The sequence below is a fragment of the Penaeus vannamei genome, chromosome 40, assembly GCF_042767895.1.
Source record: "Penaeus vannamei isolate JL-2024 chromosome 40, ASM4276789v1, whole genome shotgun sequence".
NCBI classification, from domain to species: domain Eukaryota; kingdom Metazoa; phylum Arthropoda; class Malacostraca; order Decapoda; family Penaeidae; genus Penaeus; species Penaeus vannamei.
The window spans coordinates 14,142,901-14,166,275 of record NC_091588.1 but is presented as its reverse complement, the minus strand read 5'-3'; the positions used below and the strand labels follow the sequence as shown (position 1 = coordinate 14,166,275).

Here is a 23,375-nt window from a genome sequence, read left to right as displayed (position 1 = left end):
TAAAGTAAGGTAGAAGCAGAGAGGGGTAGAGGTAGAGTAAGGTAGAAGTAGAGAGGGGTAGAGGTAGAGTAAGGTAGAAGTAGAGAGGGGTAGAGGGAGGAAAGTTAGCTCAGAATAGAAAGTCAGGCATAGAAAAGCGTAAGGGATTTCCAGCCTATTTATCTGCTTTCCTCCCAATGATCATTATAGTCATTATCATGATTATCATTATCATTATCATTATTAGTGCAGTTATGATAATTATTATGCTAATCATTATTGCTATTTTTATCATTATAACTATTTATATAATAATAGCAAAAATGATAATTTTAGAAATAATAATGGCAATAATAATAATTATAATGACAATGATAATGATGTTATTCTTATTTCTATTGCCATTATTAGTTTCAAAATTATTGGAATAGAGTTAATTATTGCTATTATTGCAGTAATTATCAAAATCATCATTATAATTATGATTTTATCATTATTATTGTCATTATCATTGTCATTATCATCATAGTTATCCTCATTATTGTCAATAATAAAGGAATTATCATGAAAATCCTCATAATTCCCTGAATTAATGTTAAAATCCTCATAATTACCATTAAAAAGAGAAGTGTTCTTTTTCAACATTTCTCTCAAAAGGCTTTACAGCCTAGAATTTGCCGATTTTTCGACATGGAATTTGATTACTTATGGCCTTTATTTCATTATAAATGGATTGAAGAATGATTATTATCATCATTATTATCATTACTGTCATTATTTTCATGAATATTATCATTATAGTCATTATCATCACGTTTATCATTATTATCATCATTATTGCAGTTATAATAAATATTATGCTAATTATTAATGCTATTTTTTTCATTATAACTATTTTATAGTGATAATAGCAATAATTATCATTATAATTATGATAAATATTATGCTAATTATTATTGCTATTTTTTTATTATAACTATTTATATAATGATAATAGCAATAATTACCATTATGATTATGATTTTATCATTATTATTGTCATTATCAATGTAATTTTCATCCTAATTATCCTCAATATTTTCAATAATAAAGGGATTATCATGAAAATCACCATAATTACCCGAATTAATGTTAAGATCCTCATAATTACTATTAAAAAACGAAAAGGGTTTTTTATCATCAATATTGCAGTTATAATAAATATTATGCAAAAAATTATTGCTATTTTTTTCATTATAACTATTTGTATAATGATAATAGCAATAATTATCATTATAATTATTAAAAATATTATGCTAATTATTATTTTTTTTTCATTATAACTATTTATCGAATGATAATAAAAATAATTATCATTTTAATTATGATTTTCTCATTATCATTGTCATTATCATTTTCATCATACTTATGCTTATTATTGTCAATAATAAAGGAATTATCATGAAAATCATTATAATTACCTGAATTAATGTTAATCATCATAATTACATTAAAAAGCGAAATAAAAGTTCGCTAGATTTTGCCGTTTTTTCGACTTATGGGATTTGATTACTTCTGGCCTTTATTTCATCATAATTAGACTGGATAATGATTATTATCATTGCTGTCATTATCTTCATGATTATTATCATTGCTGTCATTATCTTCATGATTATTATCATTATAAGCATTATCATTATGATTATCATTATTATTATCATCATTATTGCAGTTATAATAATTATTATGGTAATTATTTTTGCTATTTTTATCAGTATAACTATTTATATAATGATAATAGCAATACTGATAATTTTAGAAATAATAATGACAATAATGATAATCATAATGGCAATGATAATGATGTTATTCCGATTTCTATTACCATTATTAGTATGAAAATTATTGGAATAGAGTTAATTATTGCTATTATTGCAGTAATTATCAAAATTATCAATATAATTATGGTTTTATCATTATTGTCATTATCATTGTCATTATCATCATAATTATAACCATTATTGTCAATAATAAAGGAATTATCATGAAAATCATCATAATTACCTGAAGTAATGTTAAAATCCTCATAATTACCATTAAAAAGCGAAAATGTTTTTTTTCGACGTTTCTCTCAAAAGGCTGTAATACCCGAGATTTTGACGTTTTTCCGACTTTTGGGATTTGATTACTTCTGGCCTTTTTTTCACTATAAATGGACTGAATAATGATTATCAGCATTATTATCATTACTGTCATTATTTTCATTATTATTATCATTATAGTCATTATCAGCATGATTATCATTATTATCATCATCATTATTGCATTTATAATATTTATTATGCCAATTATTATGCTAATTATTGTTGCTATTTTTATCTTTATAACTATCTATATAATGATAATAGCAATAATGATAATTTTAGAAATAATAATGATAATAACAATTATAATGACAATGATAATGATGTTATTCTTATTTCTATTGATATTATTAGTATGAAAATCATTCAAATAGAGTTAATTATTGCTATTATTGCAGTAATTATCAAAATTATCAATTTAATTATAATAATATCATTATCATTGTCATTATCATCACAATTATCCTCATTATTTTCAATAATGAAGCATTTATCATGAAAATCATCATAATTACCTGAATTAATGTTAAAATCCTGATAATTACCATTAAAAAGCGAAAAGGGGGTTTCGACGTTTTTCTCAAAAGGCTGTAATACGCTAGATTTTGCAGTTTTTTTTTTACTTGTGGGATTTGATTACTTCTGGCCTTTATTTTATTATAGATGGACTGAATAATGATTATTATCATTATTATCATTATTTTCATGATTATTATCATTTTAGTCATTATCATCACCATTATCATAATTATTATCATTATTGCAGTTATAATAATTATTATGCTATTTAATATTGCTATTTTTATCATTATAACTATTTATATAAGGATAATAGCAATAATGATAATTTTAGAAATAATGACAATAATAATATATATAATGACAATGATAATGATGTTATTCTTATTTCTATTGCCATAATTAGTATGAAAATTATTGGAATAGAGTTAATCATTGCTATTATTGCGGTAATTATCAAAATTATCATTATAATTATGATTTTATCATTATTATTGCCATTATCATTGTTATTATCACCATAATTATCCTTATTATTGTCAATAATAAAGTAATTATCATGAAAAACCTCATAATTCCCTGAATTAATGTTAAAATCCTTATAATTATCATTAAAAAGCGAAAAGGGAGTTTTTTCGACGTTTCTCTCAAAAGGCTGTAATACGCTAGATTTTGCCGTTTTGTTCGACTTATCGGATTTGATTACTTCTGGCCTTTATTTCATTATAAATGGACTGAAAAATGATTATCATTATTATCATTACTGTCATTATTTTCATGATTATTATCATTATAGTCATTATCATCATGATTATCATTATTATTATCATCATTAATGCTATTATCAATATTAAAGAACTATCATCAAAATCATCATAATTACCTGAATTAATGTTAAAATCCTCATAATTACCATTATAATTTGAAAATGGATTAATCGACGTTTCTCTCAAAACGCTGTTATCGGCTAGATTTTGCCGTTTTTTCGACTTTTGGGGTTTTATTACTTCTGTCCTTTATTTCATTATAAATGGACTGAATAATGATTATTGTCATTATTATCATTACTGTCATTATTTTCATTAGTATTATCATTATAGCCCTTATCATCATGATTATCATTATTATCATTATTATTGCTGTTATAAAAATTATGCTAATTATTATTGCTATTTTTATCATTATAACTATTTGTATAATGATAATTTTAGAAATAATAATGACAATAATAATTATAATGACAATGATAATGATGTTATTCTTATTTCTATTGCCATTATTAGTATGAAAATTATTGGAATAGTGTTAATTATTGCTATTATTGCAGTAATTATCAAAATTATCATTATAATTATGATTTTATCATTATTATTGTCATTATCATCATAATTATCCTCATTATTGTCAATAATAAAGGAATTATCATGAAAATCACCATGATTACCGGAAATAGGGTTAGAATCCTCATAATTACCATTAAAAAGCGAAAAAAATGTTTTCGACGTTTCTCTCAAAAAACTGTAATACGCTAGATTTTGCCGTTTTTTCGACTTTTGGGATTTGATTAATATCTGGCCTTTATTTCATTATAAATGTAGTGAAAAATAATTATCATTATCATTACTGTCATTATTTTCATGATTATTATCATTATAGTCATTATCATCATGATTATCATTATTATTATCATCATTAATGCTATTATCAATAATAAAATAACTATCATGAAAATCATCATAATTACCTGAATTAATGTTAAAATCCTCATAATTACCATTAAAATGCGAAAAAGCGGGTTCATAGACGTTTCTCTCAAAAGGCCGTAATACGCTAGATTTTCCCGTTTTTCCTACTTTTGAGATTTGATTACTTCTGGCCTTTATTTCATCATAAATGGACTGAAAAATGATTATCATGATTATTATCATAACTGTTATTATTTTCATGATTATTATCATTATAGTCATTATCATCATGATTATCATTATTATCATCATTATTGCTATTATCAATAATAAAAGAATTATCAAGAAAATCATCATAATTACCTGAATTAATGTTAAAATCCTCATAATTACCAGTAAAAAGCGAAAAGTTTTTTTTCGAAATGTTTCTGAAAAGTCTGTAATACCCGAGATTTTGCCGTTTTTACGACTTATGGGATTTAATTACTTCTGGCCTTTATTTCATTATGAATGGGCTGAATAATGATTATCATTATCATTAGTCATTATTTTCATGATTATTATCATTATCATTAGTCATTATTTTCATGATTATTATCATTATAGTCACTATCATCATGATTATCATTAGTATTATCATCATTATTGCAGTTATAATAATTATTATGTTAATTATTATTTCTATTTTTATCATTATAACTATTTATATAATGATAATAGCAATAATGATAATTTTAGAAATAATAATGACAATAATGATAATTATAATGACAATGATAATGATGTTATTCTTATTTCTATTGCCATTATTAGTATGAAAATTATTGGAATAGAGTTAATTATTGCGATTATTGCAGTTATCAAAATTATCATTATGATTATGATTTTATCCATTATTATTGTCATTATCATTGTCATTATCATCATAATTATAACCATTATTGTCAATATTGCAATAAAGGTTTTTTTTCGACGTTTCTCTCTAAAGGCTGTAATACGTTAGATTTTGCCGTTTTTTCGACTTTTGGGATTTGATTACTTCAGGCCTTTATTTCACTATAAATAGACTGAAAATGATTATTATCAGAATTATTATCATTACTGTCATTATTTTCATGATTATTATAGTCATTATCATCATGATTATCATTATTATTATCATCATTATTCCAGTTATAATAATTATTATGCTAATTATTATTGCTATTTTTATCATTATAACTATTTATATAATGATAATAGCAATAATAATAATTTTTGAAATAATAATGACAATAATAATTATAATGACAATGATAATGATGTTATTCTTATTTCTATTACCATTATTAGTATGAAAATTATTAGAATAGAGTTAATTATTGCTATTATTGCAGTAATTATCAATATCATTATAATTATGATTTTATCCTTATTATTGTCATTATCATTGTCATTATCATCATAATTATCCTCATTATTATCTTATTTCTATTGCCATTATTGGTATGAAAATTATTATAATAGAGTTAATTATTGCTATTATTGCAGTAATTATGAAAATTATCCTTATAATTATAATTTTATCCTTATTATTGTCATTAACATTGTCATTATCATCATAATTATCCTCATTATTGTCAATGATATAGGAATTTTCATGAAAATCATCATAATTACTTGAATTAATGTTAAAATCCTAATAATTAATCCTCTCAAAAGGCAGTAATACGTTAGATTTTGCCGTTTTTTCGACTTTTGGGATTTGATTACTTCTGGCCTTTATTTCATTATAGATGGACTGAATAATGATTATTGTCATCTTTATCATCATTACTGTCATTATTTTCATGATTATTATCATTATAGTCATTATCATCATGATTATAATTATCATCATTATTCCAATTATGATAATTATTATGCTAATTATTATTACTATTTATATCATTATAACTATTTATATAATGATAATAGCAAAAATGATAATTTTAGAAATAATAATGACAATAATAATAATTATAATGACAATGATAATAATGTTATTCTTATTTCTATTGCAATTATTTTTATGGAAATTATTGGAATAGAGTTAATTCTTGCTATTATTGCAGTAATTATCAAAATTATCAATATTATTATGATTTTATCCTTATTATTGTATTAACATTATCATTATCATCATAATTATCCTCATTATTATCTTATTTCTATTGCCATTATTAGTATGAAAATTATTGGAATAGAGTTAATTATTGCTATTATTGCAGTAATTATCAAAATTATCATTATAATTATAATTTTATCCTTATTATTGTCATTAACATTGTCATTATCATCATAATTATCCTCATTATTGTCAATGATAAAGGAATTATCATGAAAATCCTCATAATTCCCTGAATTAATGTTAAAATCCTCATAATTACAATTAAAAAGCGGAAACTGGGTTTTTTCGACGTTTGTCTCAAAAGGCTGTAATACTTCTGGCCTTTATTTCATTATAAATGGACTGAATAATGATAACCATCATTATTATCTTTACTACCATTATTTTCATGATTATCATTATAGTCATTATCATCATGATTATCATTATTGTTATCATCATTATTGCAGTTATAATAATTATTATGCTATTTATATAATGATAATAGCAATAATGATAATTTTAGAAATAATAATCACAATAATAATTATTATAATGACAATGATAATGATGTTATTCTTATTCCTATTTCCATTATTAGTATGAAGATTATTGGAATAGAGTTAATTATTGCTATTATTGCAGAATTATCAAAATTATCATTATAATTATAATTTTGTCATTATTAATGTCATTATCGATGTCACTATCAAGATAATTATCCTCATTATCATCATGATTATCATTATTATTATCATCATTATTGCTATTATCAATAATAAAGGCATTATCATAAAAATTATCATAATTACCTGAATTAATGTTAAACTCCTCATAATTACCATGAAAAAGCGAAAAGATTTTTTCGAAGTTTCTCTCAAAAGACATGTAATACGCTAGATTTTGCCGTTTTTTCGATTTCAGGGATTTGATTAATTCTGGCCTTTATTTCTTTGTCAATGGACTGAATAATGATTATTATCATCATTATTATCATTACTGTCATTATTTTCATGATGATTATCATTATAGTCATTATAAGCATGATTATCATTATTATTATCATTATTGCAGTTATAATAATTATTATGCTAATTATCATTGCTAATTTTATCATTATAATTATTTATATAATGATAATGGCAATAATGAGAATTTTATAAATAATAATGACAATAATAATAATTATAATGACAATGATAATGATGTTATTCTTATTTCTATTGCCATTATTAGTAGGACAATTATTGGAATAGAGTTAATTATTGCTATTATTGCAGTAATTATCAAAATTATCATTATAATTATGATTTTATCATTATTATTGTCCTTATTGTCATTATCATCATGATTATCCTCATTATTGTCAATAATAAAGGAATTATCATGAAAATCATCATAATTACCTGAATTAATGTTCAAATCATCATGATTACCAATAAAATGCGAAAAGGGTTTTTTTTCGACGTTTCTCCGACAAGGCTGTAATACGCTAGATTTTGCCGTTTTTTCGACTTTTGGGATTTGATTACTTCTGGCCTTTATTTAATTATAAATGGACTGAATAATGATTATTATCATCATTATTATCATTACTGTCCTTATTTTCATGATTATTATCATTATAGTCATTATCATCATGATTATCATTATTATTATCATCATTATTGCAGGTATAATAATTATTCTGCTAATTATTATTGTTTTTTCTATCATTATAATTATTTATATAATGATGATAGCAATAATGATAATTTTAGAAATAATAATGACAAATAATGATAATTTTAGAAATAATAATGACAAATAATGATAATTTTAGAAATAATAATGACCATAATAATAATTATAATGACAATGATAATGATGTTATTATTCTTTCTATTGCCATTATTAGTATGAATATTATTGCAATAGAGTTAATTATTGCTTTTTGAGAGAAACTTGGAAAAAATCTTTTTCGCTTTTAAATTACATATCTTATGATTTTAACATTAATTCAGGTAGATGTGATTATTTTCATGATATTTCATTGATTATTAACAAAAATGATGATAATTATGATGATAATGACAATAATAATTATAATAATAAAATGATAATCATAATGATGATTTTCATAATTACTGCAATGATAGCAGTAATGAACTCTATTCTAATAATTTTCATACTAATAATGGCAATAGAAATAATAATGATATCATTATCATTGTTATTATGATGAGTATTATTGCCATTATTATTTCTAAAATTATCATAATTGTTAATATCATAATAAAAATAGTTATAATGATGAAAATGACAGTAATAATTAGCATAATAATCATTATAACTGCAATAATGATATTAATAATGATAATCATGACGATAATGACTATAAAGGTAATAATCATATGAATTATGACAAGAATGACGATAATGATTAATAGCAATAATTTTCATACTAATAATGACAATAGAAATAATATCATTATTATTGTTATTATAAAGAGTATTATTGTCATTATTATTTCTAGAAATATCATTATTGTTTATATCATTATAAAAATAATTATATTAAAAATGACAAAACAATTAGCATAATAATCATTATAACTGCAATAATGATAATTATAATAATGATAATCATTACGATAATGACTATAATGATGATTATCATAATAATGACAATAATGATGATAATAATAATTATAGAATCCATTTTGATGAAATAAAGGCTAAAACTACTAAAATCTCAAAAGTTGAAAAAACGGCAAAATCTAGCGTTTTCGGAGAAACGTCGAAAAAAAAACTTTTTCGCTTTTAAATGATAATTATGATGATTTTAACATTAATTCAGGTAATTGTGATGATTTTCATGATAATTCAATTTGTTTATTATTAACAATAATGAAGATAATCATGATAAAAATGACAATAATAATGATAATAATAATAAAAGGATAATCATAATGATAATTTTGATAATTACTGCAATGATAGCAATAATTAACTCTATTCTAATAATTTTCATACTAATAATGGCAATAGAAATAATAATATCATTATCACTGTTATTATGATGAGTATCATTGTTATTATTATTTCTAAAATTATCACTATTGTTATCATAATAAAAATAGTTATAATGAAAATGACTAATAATTAGCATAATAATCATTAAAACTGCAATAATGATAATGATAATAATGATAATCAAAACGATAATGACTATAATGATGATAATCATGACGATAATGATGATAATCATAAGAATAATGACAATAATGATGATAATGATGATAACAATAATTATGGAATCAATTTATAATGATATTAAGGGTAAAACTAATAAAATCCCAAAAGTCGAAAAAAACGGTAAAATCTAGCGTATTACTAACTTCTGAGAGAAAGGTAAAAAACCCGCTTTTTAGATTTTAAATGATAATTGTGATTTTAACATTAATTCAGGTAATTGTGATGATTTTCATGATAATTCCTTTATTATTAACAATAATGAGGATAATTATTATGTTGATAATCATGATAATAGTAATAAAATGGTAATCCAAATGATAAATTTGATAATTACTGCAATGATAGCAATAATTAACTCTATTCTAATAATTTTCATAGTAATAATGGCAATAGAAATAACATTAAAATCATTATTCTTTTTATTACATGTGAATTATTGTCATTATTATTTCTAAAATTATCATTATTCTTTTTATTATAGTAAAATAGTTATAAGGATGGAAATGACAGGAATAATTAGCATAATAATCATTATAACTGTAATAATGAAAATGATAATAGTCATCATGACGATGACTATAATGATGATAATCATAAGAATAATGACAATAATGATGATAATGATGATAATAATCATAGCGTCCATTCATAGCGTATTACTAACTTCTGACAGAAACTTCGAGAAACCCACTTTTTCGCTTTTAAATGATAATTATGATTATTTTAACATTAATTCAGGTAATTTTGATGATTATCATGATAATTCCTTTATTATTAACAATAATGATGATAATTATGATGATAATGACAATAATAAATATAATAATAATAAAATGATAACCTTAATGACAATTTTGATGATTACTGCAAAAATAGCAATGATTAGGTTTATTCTAATAATTCGCATACTAATAATAACAATAGAAATAATAATGATATCAATATTATTGTTATCATAATGAGTATTATTGTCATTATTATTTCTAAAATTATCATTATTGTTATTATCACTATAAAATAGTTATAATGATGAAAATAGTAATAATTAGAATAATAATCTTTATAACTACAATAATAATCATGATAATCATGACGATAATGACTATAATCATGATAATCATAAGAATAATGACAATAATGAATGAGTCCATTCATAATGAAATAAAGGCTAAAACTAATAAAATCCCAAAAGTCGTAAAAAAGGCAAAATCTAGCCTTTTGAGAGAAACGTCGAAAAAAAAACTTTTTCGCTTTTAAATGAAAATTATGATGATTTTAACATTAATTCAGGTAATTGTGATGATTTTCATGATAATTCCTTCATTATTAAAAATAATTATGATAATTATGATGATAATTAAAATAATGATAATAATGATAGAATGATAATAATAATGATAATTTTGATAATTACTGCAAAAATTGCAATAATTAACTCTATTCCAATAATTTTCAATAATTTTCATACTAATAATGACAATAGAAAAATAATAATATCATTATTATTGTTATTATAATGAGTATTATTGTAGTTATTGTTTCTAAAATTATCATTATTGTTATCATTATAAAAATAGTTATAATGGTGAAAATGACAGTAATAATTAGTATAATAATCATTATAACTTCAGTAATGATAATGATAATAGTCACAATCATGACGATAATGATAATAATCATAATCATGACGATAATGACTATAATGAAAATCATAAGAATAATGACAATAATGATGATGATAATAATAATTATATAGTCCATTTATAAACCCTTTTTCGCTTTAAAATGATAATTATGATGATTTTAACATTATTTCAGGTAATTGTGATGATTTTCATGATAATAATGATAATAATAATGATGATAATAATAAAATAATAATCCTAATGATAATTTTGATAATTACTGCAATGATAGAAATGATTAAGTCTATTCTAATAATTTTCATACTAATAATGACAATAGAAATAATAATATCATTATTATTGCTATTATAATGAGTATTATTGTCATTATTATTTCTAAAATTATCATGATTATTATTATTATTATAAAGATAGTTAGAATGATGAAAATGACAGTAATAATTATCATAATAATCATTATAACTGCAATAAAGATAATGATAATAATGATAATCATGATGATAATGACTATAATGATGATAATCATAAGAATAATTAATAAAATTACAAAAGTCGAAAAACGGCAAAATCTAGCGTATTACAGCCTTTTGAGAGAAATGTCGATAAAAAACCTTTTATGACTTTTAAATGATAATTATGATGATTTTAACATTACCTCAGGTAATTGTGAGGATTTCCATGATAATTCCTTATTATTAACAATAATGATTATAATTATGATGATATTGACAATAATAATGATAATAATAATAAAATGCTAATCATAATGATAATTTTGATAATTACTGTAATAATAGCAATAATTAACTCTATTCTAATAACTTTCATAGTATTAATGACAATAGAAATAATAATAATATCATTATTCTTGTTATTATAATCAGTATTATTGTCATTATTATTTCTAACATTATCATTATTGTTATTATCATTATAAAAGTAGTTATAATGATGAAAATGACAGTAATAATTAGCATAATAATCATTATAATTAAATAAAGTCTAAAACTAATAAAATCCTAAAAGTCGAAAAAACGGCAAAATCTACCGTATTACAGCCTTTGAGTGTTATTGTCATTATTATTTATAAAATTATCATTATTGATAATAAAAATAGTAACAATGATGAAAATATCAGTAATAATTAGAATAATAATCATTATACCCTCAATAATGATAATGATGATAATGATAATCATGACGATAATGACTATAATGATAATCATAAGAATAATGGCAATAATGATGATGATGATGATAATTATAGATTCCATTTGTAATAAATCTCAAAAGTCAAAAAAGGCAAATTATAAGCTTTTGAGAGAAACGTCGAAAAAAATCTTTTTCGCTTTTAAATGATGATTATGATGTTTTTAACATTAATTCAGGTAATTGTGATGATTTTCATTATAATTCCTTTATTATTAACAATAATGATGATAATTATGACGATAATGACAATAATAATGATAATAATAAAATGATAATAATAATGATAATTTTGATAATTACTGCAATGATAGCAATAATTAACTCTATTATAATAATGTTAATGACAATAGAAATAATAATATCATTATTATTTTTATTATAATGGGTATTATTGTCATTATCATTTCTAAAATTATCATTTTTGTTGTTATCATCATAAGAATAGTTATAATGATGAAAATGACAGTAATAATTAGCATAATAATCATTATAACTGCAATAATGATAATGGTAATAATGATACTCATGACGATAATGACTATAATTGTAAAGGAATCAAGGATTCCTTGTCTGATATTATATATATAGAGTTTAGATCAAAAATTTATTTGATTTAATGTATTAACATGAGAATGATTATTTAATTTCATTTAGTTTGTAATGTTGGCTACAGTGACGTTAGAGTTGTACGAACGCCCTACAAAAACGCATTGTTGTGAATCCGCGGAGCCCCTCTAGAGAGCCACGTGAGACGTCTTGTGCTGCGTACTTTTAAATTATTCTTGTTTTATGAAGATTTGGGCCAGCCACACTGTAAGTCAACTATTTATACTGTTAATAATGTATTGTTCAGATGTTAGAGCATATGTTAATAACAAAGTTGTGTCTTTTATGTGATATATAACTTGAAATTATGTGATATAAGTAAGTGCCATTCCTATTGTACTCTTATATTTTTACCAAGCTTTATTTCAGTTATTTACCAAAGAATAATGTTTTGTTTCCTTTTCATTTAATGAAAGTATCTAGTCTTTAGTTATTGATCTTTTATAAAGTGTCTTAATTAATTCAGGAAATGTCATAAGATAGTATAAGGAATAAGAAGTCATTTGTTTGTTTAATGTTTATACATATGCTAGTCTTGCAGTATTTTTATAATTTTCTATTGATTTGTTCTTAATATTTCTATCTCATATTGTATTAATATTATTTGATATTTGTATGATTCATTTACTTTATTTGTGTACAACTTTTTATTTCCAAAACTGTGAAGATTTATTTTCTTACAGCTTTTCACCTCATATCACGTGCACGTTCACGCGTACGTGTATGTTGTCATCTTGCAAGTTGGATACACTGCTCATACCTACCAGCTTGTGAACATGACAATAAAGGTTTAACTGACTGCTAGTGTTTTACTGGAGGCAGTACAGTGAAAAGAGTTGCTAGCCCTTCTTCTAAGGCTACAGTGAAAAGAGTTGCTAGCCCTTCTTCTAAGGCTAAAGTGAAAAGAGTTGCTAGCCCTTCTTCTAAGGCTACAGCAAAAAGAGTTGCTAGCCCTTCTTCTAAGGCTACAGTGCAAAGAGCAGCTAGCCATCTTCCAAGCCTATTGTGAAAATAGTTGCCAGCCATCTTCTATGCCCAGAGTGAGAAGAGTGAGATATCTAACAAGCTGAGTGAGAAGAGTCAGCCTTCTGTTGAGTGAAGAGTTATACAATTATCAACAAAGGAAAGTCTCTCTCAGCATCTTGCCGAATAACTTAAGGAGAATTGTTCAGCATGTCGACTACAAGCAACGCAGACGTTCACATTAAAATGGAAGTGGAGGAGGATCCACAGCAGGAACCCCACCCACAGTTAGACCCAGATGAAACAAGACCGTCTGGAGCAAGAATAAGGACCCTTACAGAAAAAGGAGAAGAACTGTACATTTCCACAACCACCAAATATTTGGATCAGCTCTCTCAAGTGCAGTGTACAGTTGAAGACCTAATGTTAAGGTATTATAAAGGCGGTGCAGCCGCAGAAAGTGATAGTGAATATAAGAAAGCTCTTGAAAAGAACTTAGATTCTTATTCAAGGTGTGTAAATCAGTTTTTAGAGTATTTGAGTAGAACAAATACGGAAGAAAGCAGGAAAGATTATATGAAATACAAAGCAAAAAGTGATGTGATCATACGTGATATAAAGAAAGAGTTAGAATATCTTGATAAAAGATATGCAGTTGAAGAAGTTAAGTCTGAGTGCTCGGAGAAATTAAGTGCTAAGTCAGTTGCAGAAAGTGTCTCAGCTATGTTGTTAAGTAAAAGAATACAAGCTGAAGCCACAAAAGTTAAGCTTGAAAGTGCATTGAAAGAGGCAGAAATAAAGAAAAGAAAAGCAAAGTTACAGTGTGAGGAGGCAGAAATTGAAGCAGAATTAGAATTATGTGTGTCTCGTCGCAATGCTCAGTTGGCTGAAGTTGAGTACAGAGTAGTGTGTGAAGAAAGTAGTGATAAGTTGTCATCTATTTTAGGTAGAATACCTGGTGTACAGTTACAACAGAAAGTTCTTTCACAAGAACTCCTGCAGCAAGAGGCAGCAGATTCTTTAAGTAGTGTCAAGCAGTACGTGGAAGATCAGAACAAGGTACCAGAATTTGATCTCAACCCTTCTTTGGAACAAGCTATGCCTGTCATACAACCTCTTCGTAGTCAGCCCAGTGATGCCAAGGCTAATCCTGTGAGTAGCAGTTGTTGTGGAGATTTATCGCGTTTCCTTTTGAAGAAGGAACTTTCCCTGGCACGTTTCAGTCCATTTGATGATCGTCCTGAGTCTTATGTGCCTTGGAAAACTACTTTTCAGCAGACCATTCAAGATCTGCATGTTACGTCTTTGGAAGAAGTTGACCTTTTACTCCGGTGGCTGGGCCCTGAGTCGTCCAAATTTGCGCAGAGTATAAGGACTTCCAATATACATGATCTAAGTAAGTGCATCAAGTTGATATGGAAGAGGCTTGAAGATAGATATGGCAGTCCTGAGATTATTGAAGCATCTATCAAGAAGAAACTAGAAAAGTTTCCTAAGGTTACGTTCAGAGATCCCAAGAAACTGTATGATCTGCATGATCTTCTTTGTGAAGTACAGTCGCTTAAAGAAAATCCACTTTACAAGAAACTGTTTGGACACTTTGACACATCTACAGGAATAAACCCTGTGATAAGCAAGTTACCCCCCTCAGTATAAGGAAAATGGCGAGACAAAGTATCCAACTACAAGAAAACACAAGGTGTGTTATTCCCACCCTTTTCTTATTTTGTAGACTTCATTTCTGACATTGCACAAATCCATAATGATCCAGGATTTAATTTTGAGCCAGAAGTAAAATCTCATACAGACAAGACTTCAAAGCTAGATAAATTTAAAGTAACTACAAAGAAGACTGTAGTGCCTGATGAAGAAGCCCTTAAATGTATAATACATGGGACCAACCATTCTCTACATGAATGTAAAAGCTTTAAGTCAAAGTCTTTAGAAGAACGCAAGAAACTTCTGAAAGAAAATAGAATATGTTTTAAGTGTTGCATCTCGAAGAACCACTTAAGTAGAGATTGTCCAGAGGACATAACCTGTAAAGACTGTGGAAGTAAATACCATTGCACTGCTATGCATTTGAAGAAATTTCAGTCTGTTCCTGAGACAAGTACTAAGGCTCATGGCAGGGAGAAGCCGGAGCAGAGTGTTGTTAAAGAGTCAGTACGTGAACAAGCTTTAGATGTGACCAACAAGAGTACTGGTGTATGTGAGGAATTTCCTGGAATGTCTTGTGCTAAAATTTTGCCAGTTTACATTTTTCATGAGAGTAACCCGAAGAAGCGTATGAAGTCATATGTTATATTAGATGATCAGAGTAACAAATCTTTAGCTAAAGGAGAGCTTTTAGATTTCTTTGATGTTCGCTCTGTGGCAGAGGAATACATCATAACTAGTTGCTCTGGTCGTTCAGTTATGACAGGAAGGAAAGCTGGTGGACTATGCATACAAGCTGTTGATGGTAGTCTACAGATGAGCCTTCCTACAGTCATCGAATGTGATGAACTTCCTAATAATAGGACTGAGATTCCAACTCCCAACATTGCTTCATCCACACCTCAAAGACATTGGTTCAGAAATTTCACCTCTTGATGATCAGGCTCAGATTCAATTATTGATTGGTAGAGATCTACCCGAAGCTCACCATGTACTAGATCAAGTAACAGGTCCACCAGGTACACTCTTTGCCCAGAAGATGAAGTTAGGCTGGGTAATTGTAGGTGAAGTCTGCCTGGGGAAGCATCACGCAACAAAGAATGTGAATGTAAGGAAAATATATGTAAATCCTGATGGTCGTCCATCAGTCTTGAAGCCTTGTCCAAGTTGTATATGTGTACAAGAAGACACAGGATATCACAGCGGTTTTACACCATGGAAAGAAAATGATATTGGTTCTACAGTGTTTCACCGAACCAAAAATGATGACGAACCTGGAAAATCCACAGAAGACAAAATGTTCTTGAAGTAAATGGAGAAAGAATTTGTCAAAGAACCAGCAGGTAACTGGAGTGCACCTTTACCTTTTAAGCCTTTAAAGAAAAGATTACCGAACAATAAATCCATGGCTGTGAGACGTGCCAATAGCCTAGCCAAGAGTCTTCAGTTCAATTCTGTTAAAAGAGAACATTTCCTAGACTTTATGAAAAGGCTTTTGGAAAGAGGTCATGCTGAAATAGCACCACCTTTGAAAGAAAATAAAGAATGTTGGTATCTTCCAGTGTTTGGAGTGTATCATCCAAAGAAATCTAGTCGTATCAGGTGTGTTTTTGACTCTGCTGCTAAGTTTAGAGGTACATCATTGAATGATGTGTTGATGACAGGTCCAGACCTAAATAATTCTCTGTTGGGTGTACTTCTACGTTTTCGAAAGAACAGAGTGGCTGTATTAGCAGATATTGAGATGATGTTTTATTCATTTGAAGTACATAAAGAACACAGAAACTATCTTCGTTTTTTGTGGCACAAAGACAATGATTTAAGTTAAGAACTTATTGAATATCGTATGACCAGACATGTTTTTGGAAATAGTCCATCACCCGCAGTAGCAATATATGGACTACAGAAGACTGCTGAAGCTGCAGGAAGTACATATGGTGAAGACGTCACAAAATTTGTCCAGCGACATTTTTATGTTGATGATGGTCTGATATCTCTATCAAGTACTGAAGAAGCTATTAACCTACTGACAAGAACTCAGAAGGGTCTAGCAGATTATGGAAATTTGAGACTTCACAAATTTGTTTCAAACAGCCAAGAAGTCATGTCAGCCTTGCCAGGTGACGACATCTCTCAAGATTTGAAGGACATGGACTTTGATGCTGAACATCTTCCGTTGCAGAGAAGTTTAGGATTATATTGGGATCTTCAAGCAGATATCTTTATTTATAGGATTGCAGAAGATAAACCCTTCACCCGTAGAGGTGTGCTGTCAACAGTCAACAGCATTTATGATCCTCTAGGATTTGCAGCCCCGCTTACAGTTCTAGATGCTTCCAAAGAGTCAATTGCTGCTGTCTCATATTTGAAAACTGAACACGAAGATGGCAGTTCAGAAATTGGATTTGTGATGGGGAAAGCTAAAATTGCACCCTTGCATGGGCATACTATACCTCGTCTAGAATTGTGTGCTGCAGTACTTGCAGTAGAACTTAGTGAAGTGGTACTTGAGAATCTTGATGAAGAAATTGATATAGTGAAATTTTACACTGACAGTAAAGTAGTTCTTGGCTACATCCACAACCAAACAAGACGATTTTATGTGTATGTTGAGAATAGAGTGAACCGTATTCACAGGTCAACTAAGCCAGAACAATGGAATTATGTTCCTACATCTGTGAATCCAGCTGATCGAGCAACTCGCTCTATGGTGAATGATTTCTCGTGTGACGACATATGGCTGAAAGGACCTGAAACATTCCTGAGTAGGCGTCATGATCTTGCTCAAGAAACTCCACAGCTAGTTCAACCAGAAGATGATAAGGAAGTAAGGCCAGATGCTCTGGTAAAGGCAGCTAAAACCTGTGTGATTGACAATTTATCAATTGGGTGTCACAGATTTGAAAGGTTCTCTGAGTGGTATCGCCTAGTAAATACTGTTGCTTTATTGCAGAGATGTGCATGTGCCAAATCATTTAAAGGTAGAGCTGATAGAAGTGTAGAGTCTTTCAGAAAAGCTGAAATATTTGTGATCAAAGCAGTTCAAAAGGAAACTTACAAAGAAGAAATTAGACTTCTTGAATGCATCTTCCAAAATCTAGCTCGATTATGGCTCTCAACCCGTACTTAGATGAAGATGGTGTGTTAAGGGTTGGCGGAAGATTGCAACAATCAAGTCTTGGAAGTTACCAGAAACATCCAATTATTTTGCCTGGTAAAAGTCACATTTCTACACTTATAGTACGTCACTATCACCAAAGTGTTCAACACCAAGGACGTCATCTTACAGAAGGAGCTGTTAGATCTGGTGGATATTGGATTACAGGCGTGAAACGGTTGATCTCATCAATCTTACACTCCTGTGTCCAGTGTGGAAAGTTACGAGGTAAAGAAGTCCAGTTGATGAGTGATCTACCAGCAGATCGCTTAGAACATACTCCACCCTTTACCAATGTTGGAGTTGATGCTTTTGGACCTTGGACTATAACGACACGCAGAACTCGTGGTGGATCAGCAAATTCGAAACGGTGGGCTATTTTGTTCACTTGTCTTACAAGAGCAATACACATTAAGTTGGTAGAAAAAATGTCCTCTTCAGCTTTTATTAATGCACTTAAAAGATTTGAAGCTCTCAGAGGTAAAGTTAAACTGTATAGATCTGACCGAGGAACCAACTTTGTTGGTGCAACTGATAGCCTCAAGATAGATGCAGTAAATGTGGAAGAAAAGAAGATAGTAGACCATCTGTACCAAACAGGCACTAAATGGATCTTCAACGCTCCCCATTCATCGCACATGGGAGGTGTATGGGAACGCCTCATTCGAATCTGCCAGAAGATCTTAGAGTCAATGCTAGCTGAAACTCCTTATAAAACTTTGACGCATGAAGTGTTATCAACCTTCATGGCAGAAGTATGTGCCATAGTGAACAATCGACCAATAGTAAACGTATCAACTGATCCAGAAAACCCTTTCATCTTGTCACCTGCCACCATTCTTACTCAGAAAGTTGGAATAGACCATGTAGAAAATTCAGTAGGAGAAATTGATACAAAAGACCTTTTGAAAACAGAATGGAAACGTGTTTCTGCCCTCTCAGAAATATTTTGGAATCGTTGGAAGAAAGAATATCTGTACACACTCCAAGAACGTAGAAAATGGTGTTGTGCAAAACCTAATCTCACTGAAGGTGATGTTGTGTTATTGAAAGACAGAAGTGTTTGTCGTACACAATGGCCATATGGAATTGTAAGAGCTATCCAAAGTGAAGATGGCAAAGTAAGGAAAGTTGAGTTAAAGGTTATGAGAGATGGAAAGCTAGTTGTGTACACAAGACCAATTTCAGAGTTAATTCTTTTGGTTTCTGGTGCTAAGTAGCTATTTTTATTTGAACAAGTCACATTTCAGTTCCTGTTTGTCATTTAATCAGTATTAGAGTAGTGATATCAAATTTGTTGATATCAGGCAGGGAGTGTAAAGGAATCAAGGATTCCTTGTCTGATATTATATATATAGAGTTTAGATCAAGAATTTATTTGATTTAATGTATTAACATGAGAATGATTATTTAATTTCATTTAGTTTGTAATGTTGACTACAGTGACGTTAGAGTTGTACGAACGCCCTACAAAAACGCATTGTTGTGAATCCGCGGAGCCCCTCTAGAGAGCCACGTGAGACGTCTTGTGCTGCGTACTTTTAAATTATTCTTGTTTTATGAAGATTTGGGCCAGCCACACTGTAAGTCAACTATTTATACTGTTAATAATGTATTGTTCAGATGTTAGAGCATATGTTAATAACAAAGTTGTGTCTTTTATGTGATATATAACTTGAAATTATGTGATATAAGTAAGTGCCATTCCTATTGTACTCTTATATTTTTACCAAGCTTTATTTCAGTTATTTACCAAAGAATAATGTTTTGTTTCCTTTTCATTTAATGAAAGTATCTATTCTTTAGTTATTGATCTTTTATAAAGTGTCTTAATTAATTCAGGAAATGTCATAAGATAGTATAAGGAATAAGAAGTCATTTGTTTGTTTAATGTTTATATATATGCTAGTCTTGCAGTATTTTTATAATTTTCTATTGATTTGTTCTTAATATTTCTATCTCATATTGTATTAATATTATTTGATATTTGTATGATTCATTTACTTTATTTGTGTACAACTTTTTATTTCCAAAACTGTGAAGATTTATTTTCTTACAGCTTTTCACCTCACATCACGTGCACACTCACGCGTACGTGTATGTTGTCATCTTGCAAGTTGGATACACTGCTCATGCCTACCAGCTTGTGATCATGACAATAAAGGTTTAACTGACTGCTAGTGTTTTACTGGAGGCAGTACAATTACCCTGACAACTGAAATAGCATAACATTTTTTGTTTGGGCTTCTTTGAGTACTGGGTTAGGAATTGTTTTCCTTACTGGCTGAAGTTCTTTCCGACTTTGTTCCGATGTTGTTTGGAAGGTAGGTTTGTTTTGTTTCACAGTCAAACACTTTCCTTAGTTTACGTTTACCGGGATAGATGTTTCCTTTTTGGCGGTTCAAACGAAAAGTCCCGTAGATTAACTGTGTAGTTCAATGCAGACTAACTGTGCATCTGGTAACACACATCTGGGTATGTAACTCACACGTGCCCACGCTCGAATACATAGCTCGCCCATAAACTGCCTCAGTTCGCGTCTACACTATCATTTTCCAGGTACTCGCCCTTATATTCCAGGACCCCAGGTGGCCACTCAGTGTAAACGGGCCTGAAGGGTATAACGATGGCGAGTTTCTAATCTTTTAGTAGTTTTCCCTCACTGAAATTAAATAAAGGAGTACATAGCTCTTCGGCACATTCCAAAAGAACCCAGTTAGAAATCTCACCTGGTTCCTCTATTTCAGTCTAGTCTAATCCTAGTAGTAGCTCTGTAATTTCATTATATTTAAGGGTAATATTTTCGATGTTGTATACGTTGGTACGGGGTTTTGCCATTTCAAAGTATGGGTTCTGAACAAAGATTGAATTTTTTAAGGATAGCAATGCTATTTTTTTTGATGGTACTAATTTTGACCACTATTTTTAGCTTTACTATTTATATAGTTAAAGATTGACCTGCATTTATTGATGTACAAAAGAAAAGGGTAAACAATACAGTTAATACAACAAGCAGAATCAACCAAATATATCACTGAGAAATAATAATAAAATACATTATCCAACAAAAGAAAAATTAAAGTACAAATCAAAAGTAGAATAAAATATATTCCATAAGACCACATCCTTTTCATTGTCTAATTTCGCCTCCCTCATGGTTTAGGTATACTCATTTCTTCCTACTTTATGTCTTTCATACACTGCCTGAGTTCTATGTCTTCGGAATCTTTTCCAAAGAATTTGCATGTTTCTCTCATTTTCACGCATTTATCATTAAACCATTTCTTGCTTCAGTTTTGAATCTTGATATAAACTATTCTACTTTTTTCGTAGACCGCAAAATTTTGGATATTGCACATCAAAGTTCAAATCGCTAAGGAGCGTTTCCCAGTTTATGTCATCAAAGAATCTTTAAGGCTTCTATAATCACCTCTTTATGCTTCTACTGAAATCCGTCTGCTAAACGAAAACAAAAGACCGACGGACAATGACGTCACTACAGATTTTTTTCTTCTGAAGGCCGTATTTATGCTATCTTGTATGACTACAGATGTTTTGATGCAAAAAAAGTGTTAAAAACAATAATGAGATATTTTCCCATGTTCAGATGAATTAAGCACGAAAATTGCTGAAACCATCCTGTTATGAACTGATATGGTGTGGCAGATCGAACGTCATCGCGGCGGAAATTTCATCCGAATGTCACTTCAGCAGGCCTTCTGGCTGGGCATCATCAAATGCAGAGCCACATTCCCATTGAATCCCTTTAAACCTCAAGCCCTACAACACACTCACTGTGAATAGCCGTATGCTTTTAGATAAATCAAGTTTACAGGTTCTATTTCGCATTCTTAACTTGTACATCTAATACATTTTCTATGAAGAGACGCGACTGCATGTTATGTTGTTGAATGTTACGGGTCACCTAACTGGCTTGAGTTTATTGTATTTAGTGTAATGCAGTGCAATAAACAAGAAAGTAACGCAGGGAATCTTTTAATCACGACTTTGATCATACCCACTGCAACTGCAATCTAATATCCATCTGTTTATAATAGTGTATGGTCCAATATTATTATTTATATCTGTTTTCTTTATCATCTGATGTTTAGAGAACGGCAGAAATGTTGCTACGGAAAAACTGACAGCCCTTGGTCGACATAATCTTAAATAACGGAGACAAGACCAATTCGTTAAGACCAATTCGTTAAGGCGTTTGTGGAGCCGCAATTGCCCACATGTTTGTAAGATTGGTGTTTAGATAGGAATATGTAGCATATTTATTTAAATAAGGCGATGATGGTGGGGTGGTTCAGACCTGCGGCGTTGGGGGGGTGGGTCGTACGTTAGCATTTAATGAAATCCTACTCATGATTAGTATTGCGCATAACTAACATCAGAGCCAAGGCTGTGGACTTCACTATGCCACTTAGGACCATATAAGAGTGCTTGGGTAAGGCT

At 28.5% G+C, this 23,375-nt stretch overlaps 3 protein-coding genes across 4 annotated transcripts; all 3 read left to right on the top strand.

Annotated features, from left to right (window-relative positions):
* The first annotated feature begins 8,860 nt into the window (after positions 1-8,860).
* LOC138860305 (myosin-9-like) lies at positions 8,861-21,089 on the top strand. Of its 2 annotated transcripts, none has more exons than XM_070117554.1 (2): positions 8,861-10,409; positions 11,978-21,089. In XM_070117554.1, the coding sequence occupies exon 2, from the start codon at positions 14,309-14,311 to the stop codon at positions 15,752-15,754; it is 1,446 nt and encodes a 481-aa protein (XP_069973655.1). In that variant the 5' UTR covers positions 8,861-10,409; positions 11,978-14,308; the 3' UTR covers positions 15,755-21,089. The 2 variants fall into 2 exon arrangements, with proteins under 2 accessions (XP_069973655.1, XP_069973656.1); XM_070117555.1 differs by lacking the exon at positions 8,861-10,409 and having other exon boundaries at positions 12,441-13,342; positions 13,819-21,089.
* Positions 17,070-17,585, top strand: LOC138860251 (uncharacterized). Its single transcript, XM_070117451.1, has one exon. The coding sequence runs from the start codon at positions 17,070-17,072 to the stop codon at positions 17,583-17,585; it is 516 nt and encodes a 171-aa protein (XP_069973552.1).
* LOC113824130 (uncharacterized) lies at positions 17,604-21,084 on the top strand. Its single transcript, XM_070117450.1, has 3 exons — positions 17,604-18,879; positions 18,999-20,035; positions 20,974-21,084. Exons 1-3 carry the CDS (start codon positions 17,604-17,606, stop codon positions 21,082-21,084), a joined length of 2,424 nt encoding a protein of 807 aa, XP_069973551.1.
* Positions 21,090-23,375: the final 2,286 nt, after the last annotated feature.

Bases quoted from the DNA above. Each gene is read 5' to 3' on its own strand.
- LOC138860305 (XM_070117554.1), top strand. From the start codon at position 14,309: ATGTCGACTACAAGCAACGCAGACGTTCACATTAAAATGGAAGTGGAG.
- LOC113824130 (XM_070117450.1), top strand. From the start codon at position 17,604: ATGACCAGACATGTTTTTGGAAATAGTCCATCACCCGCAGTAGCAATA. The intron at 18,880-18,998 runs GTACTTAGATGA...CTACACTTATAG, and splicing joins TCGATTATGGCTCTCAACCC to TACGTCACTATCACCAAAGT. The intron at 20,036-20,973 runs GTAAGGAAAGTT...ATTTTCTTACAG, and splicing joins TCCAAAGTGAAGATGGCAAA to CTTTTCACCTCACATCACGT.
- LOC138860251 (XM_070117451.1), top strand. From the start codon at position 17,070: ATGGAGAAAGAATTTGTCAAAGAACCAGCAGGTAACTGGAGTGCACCT.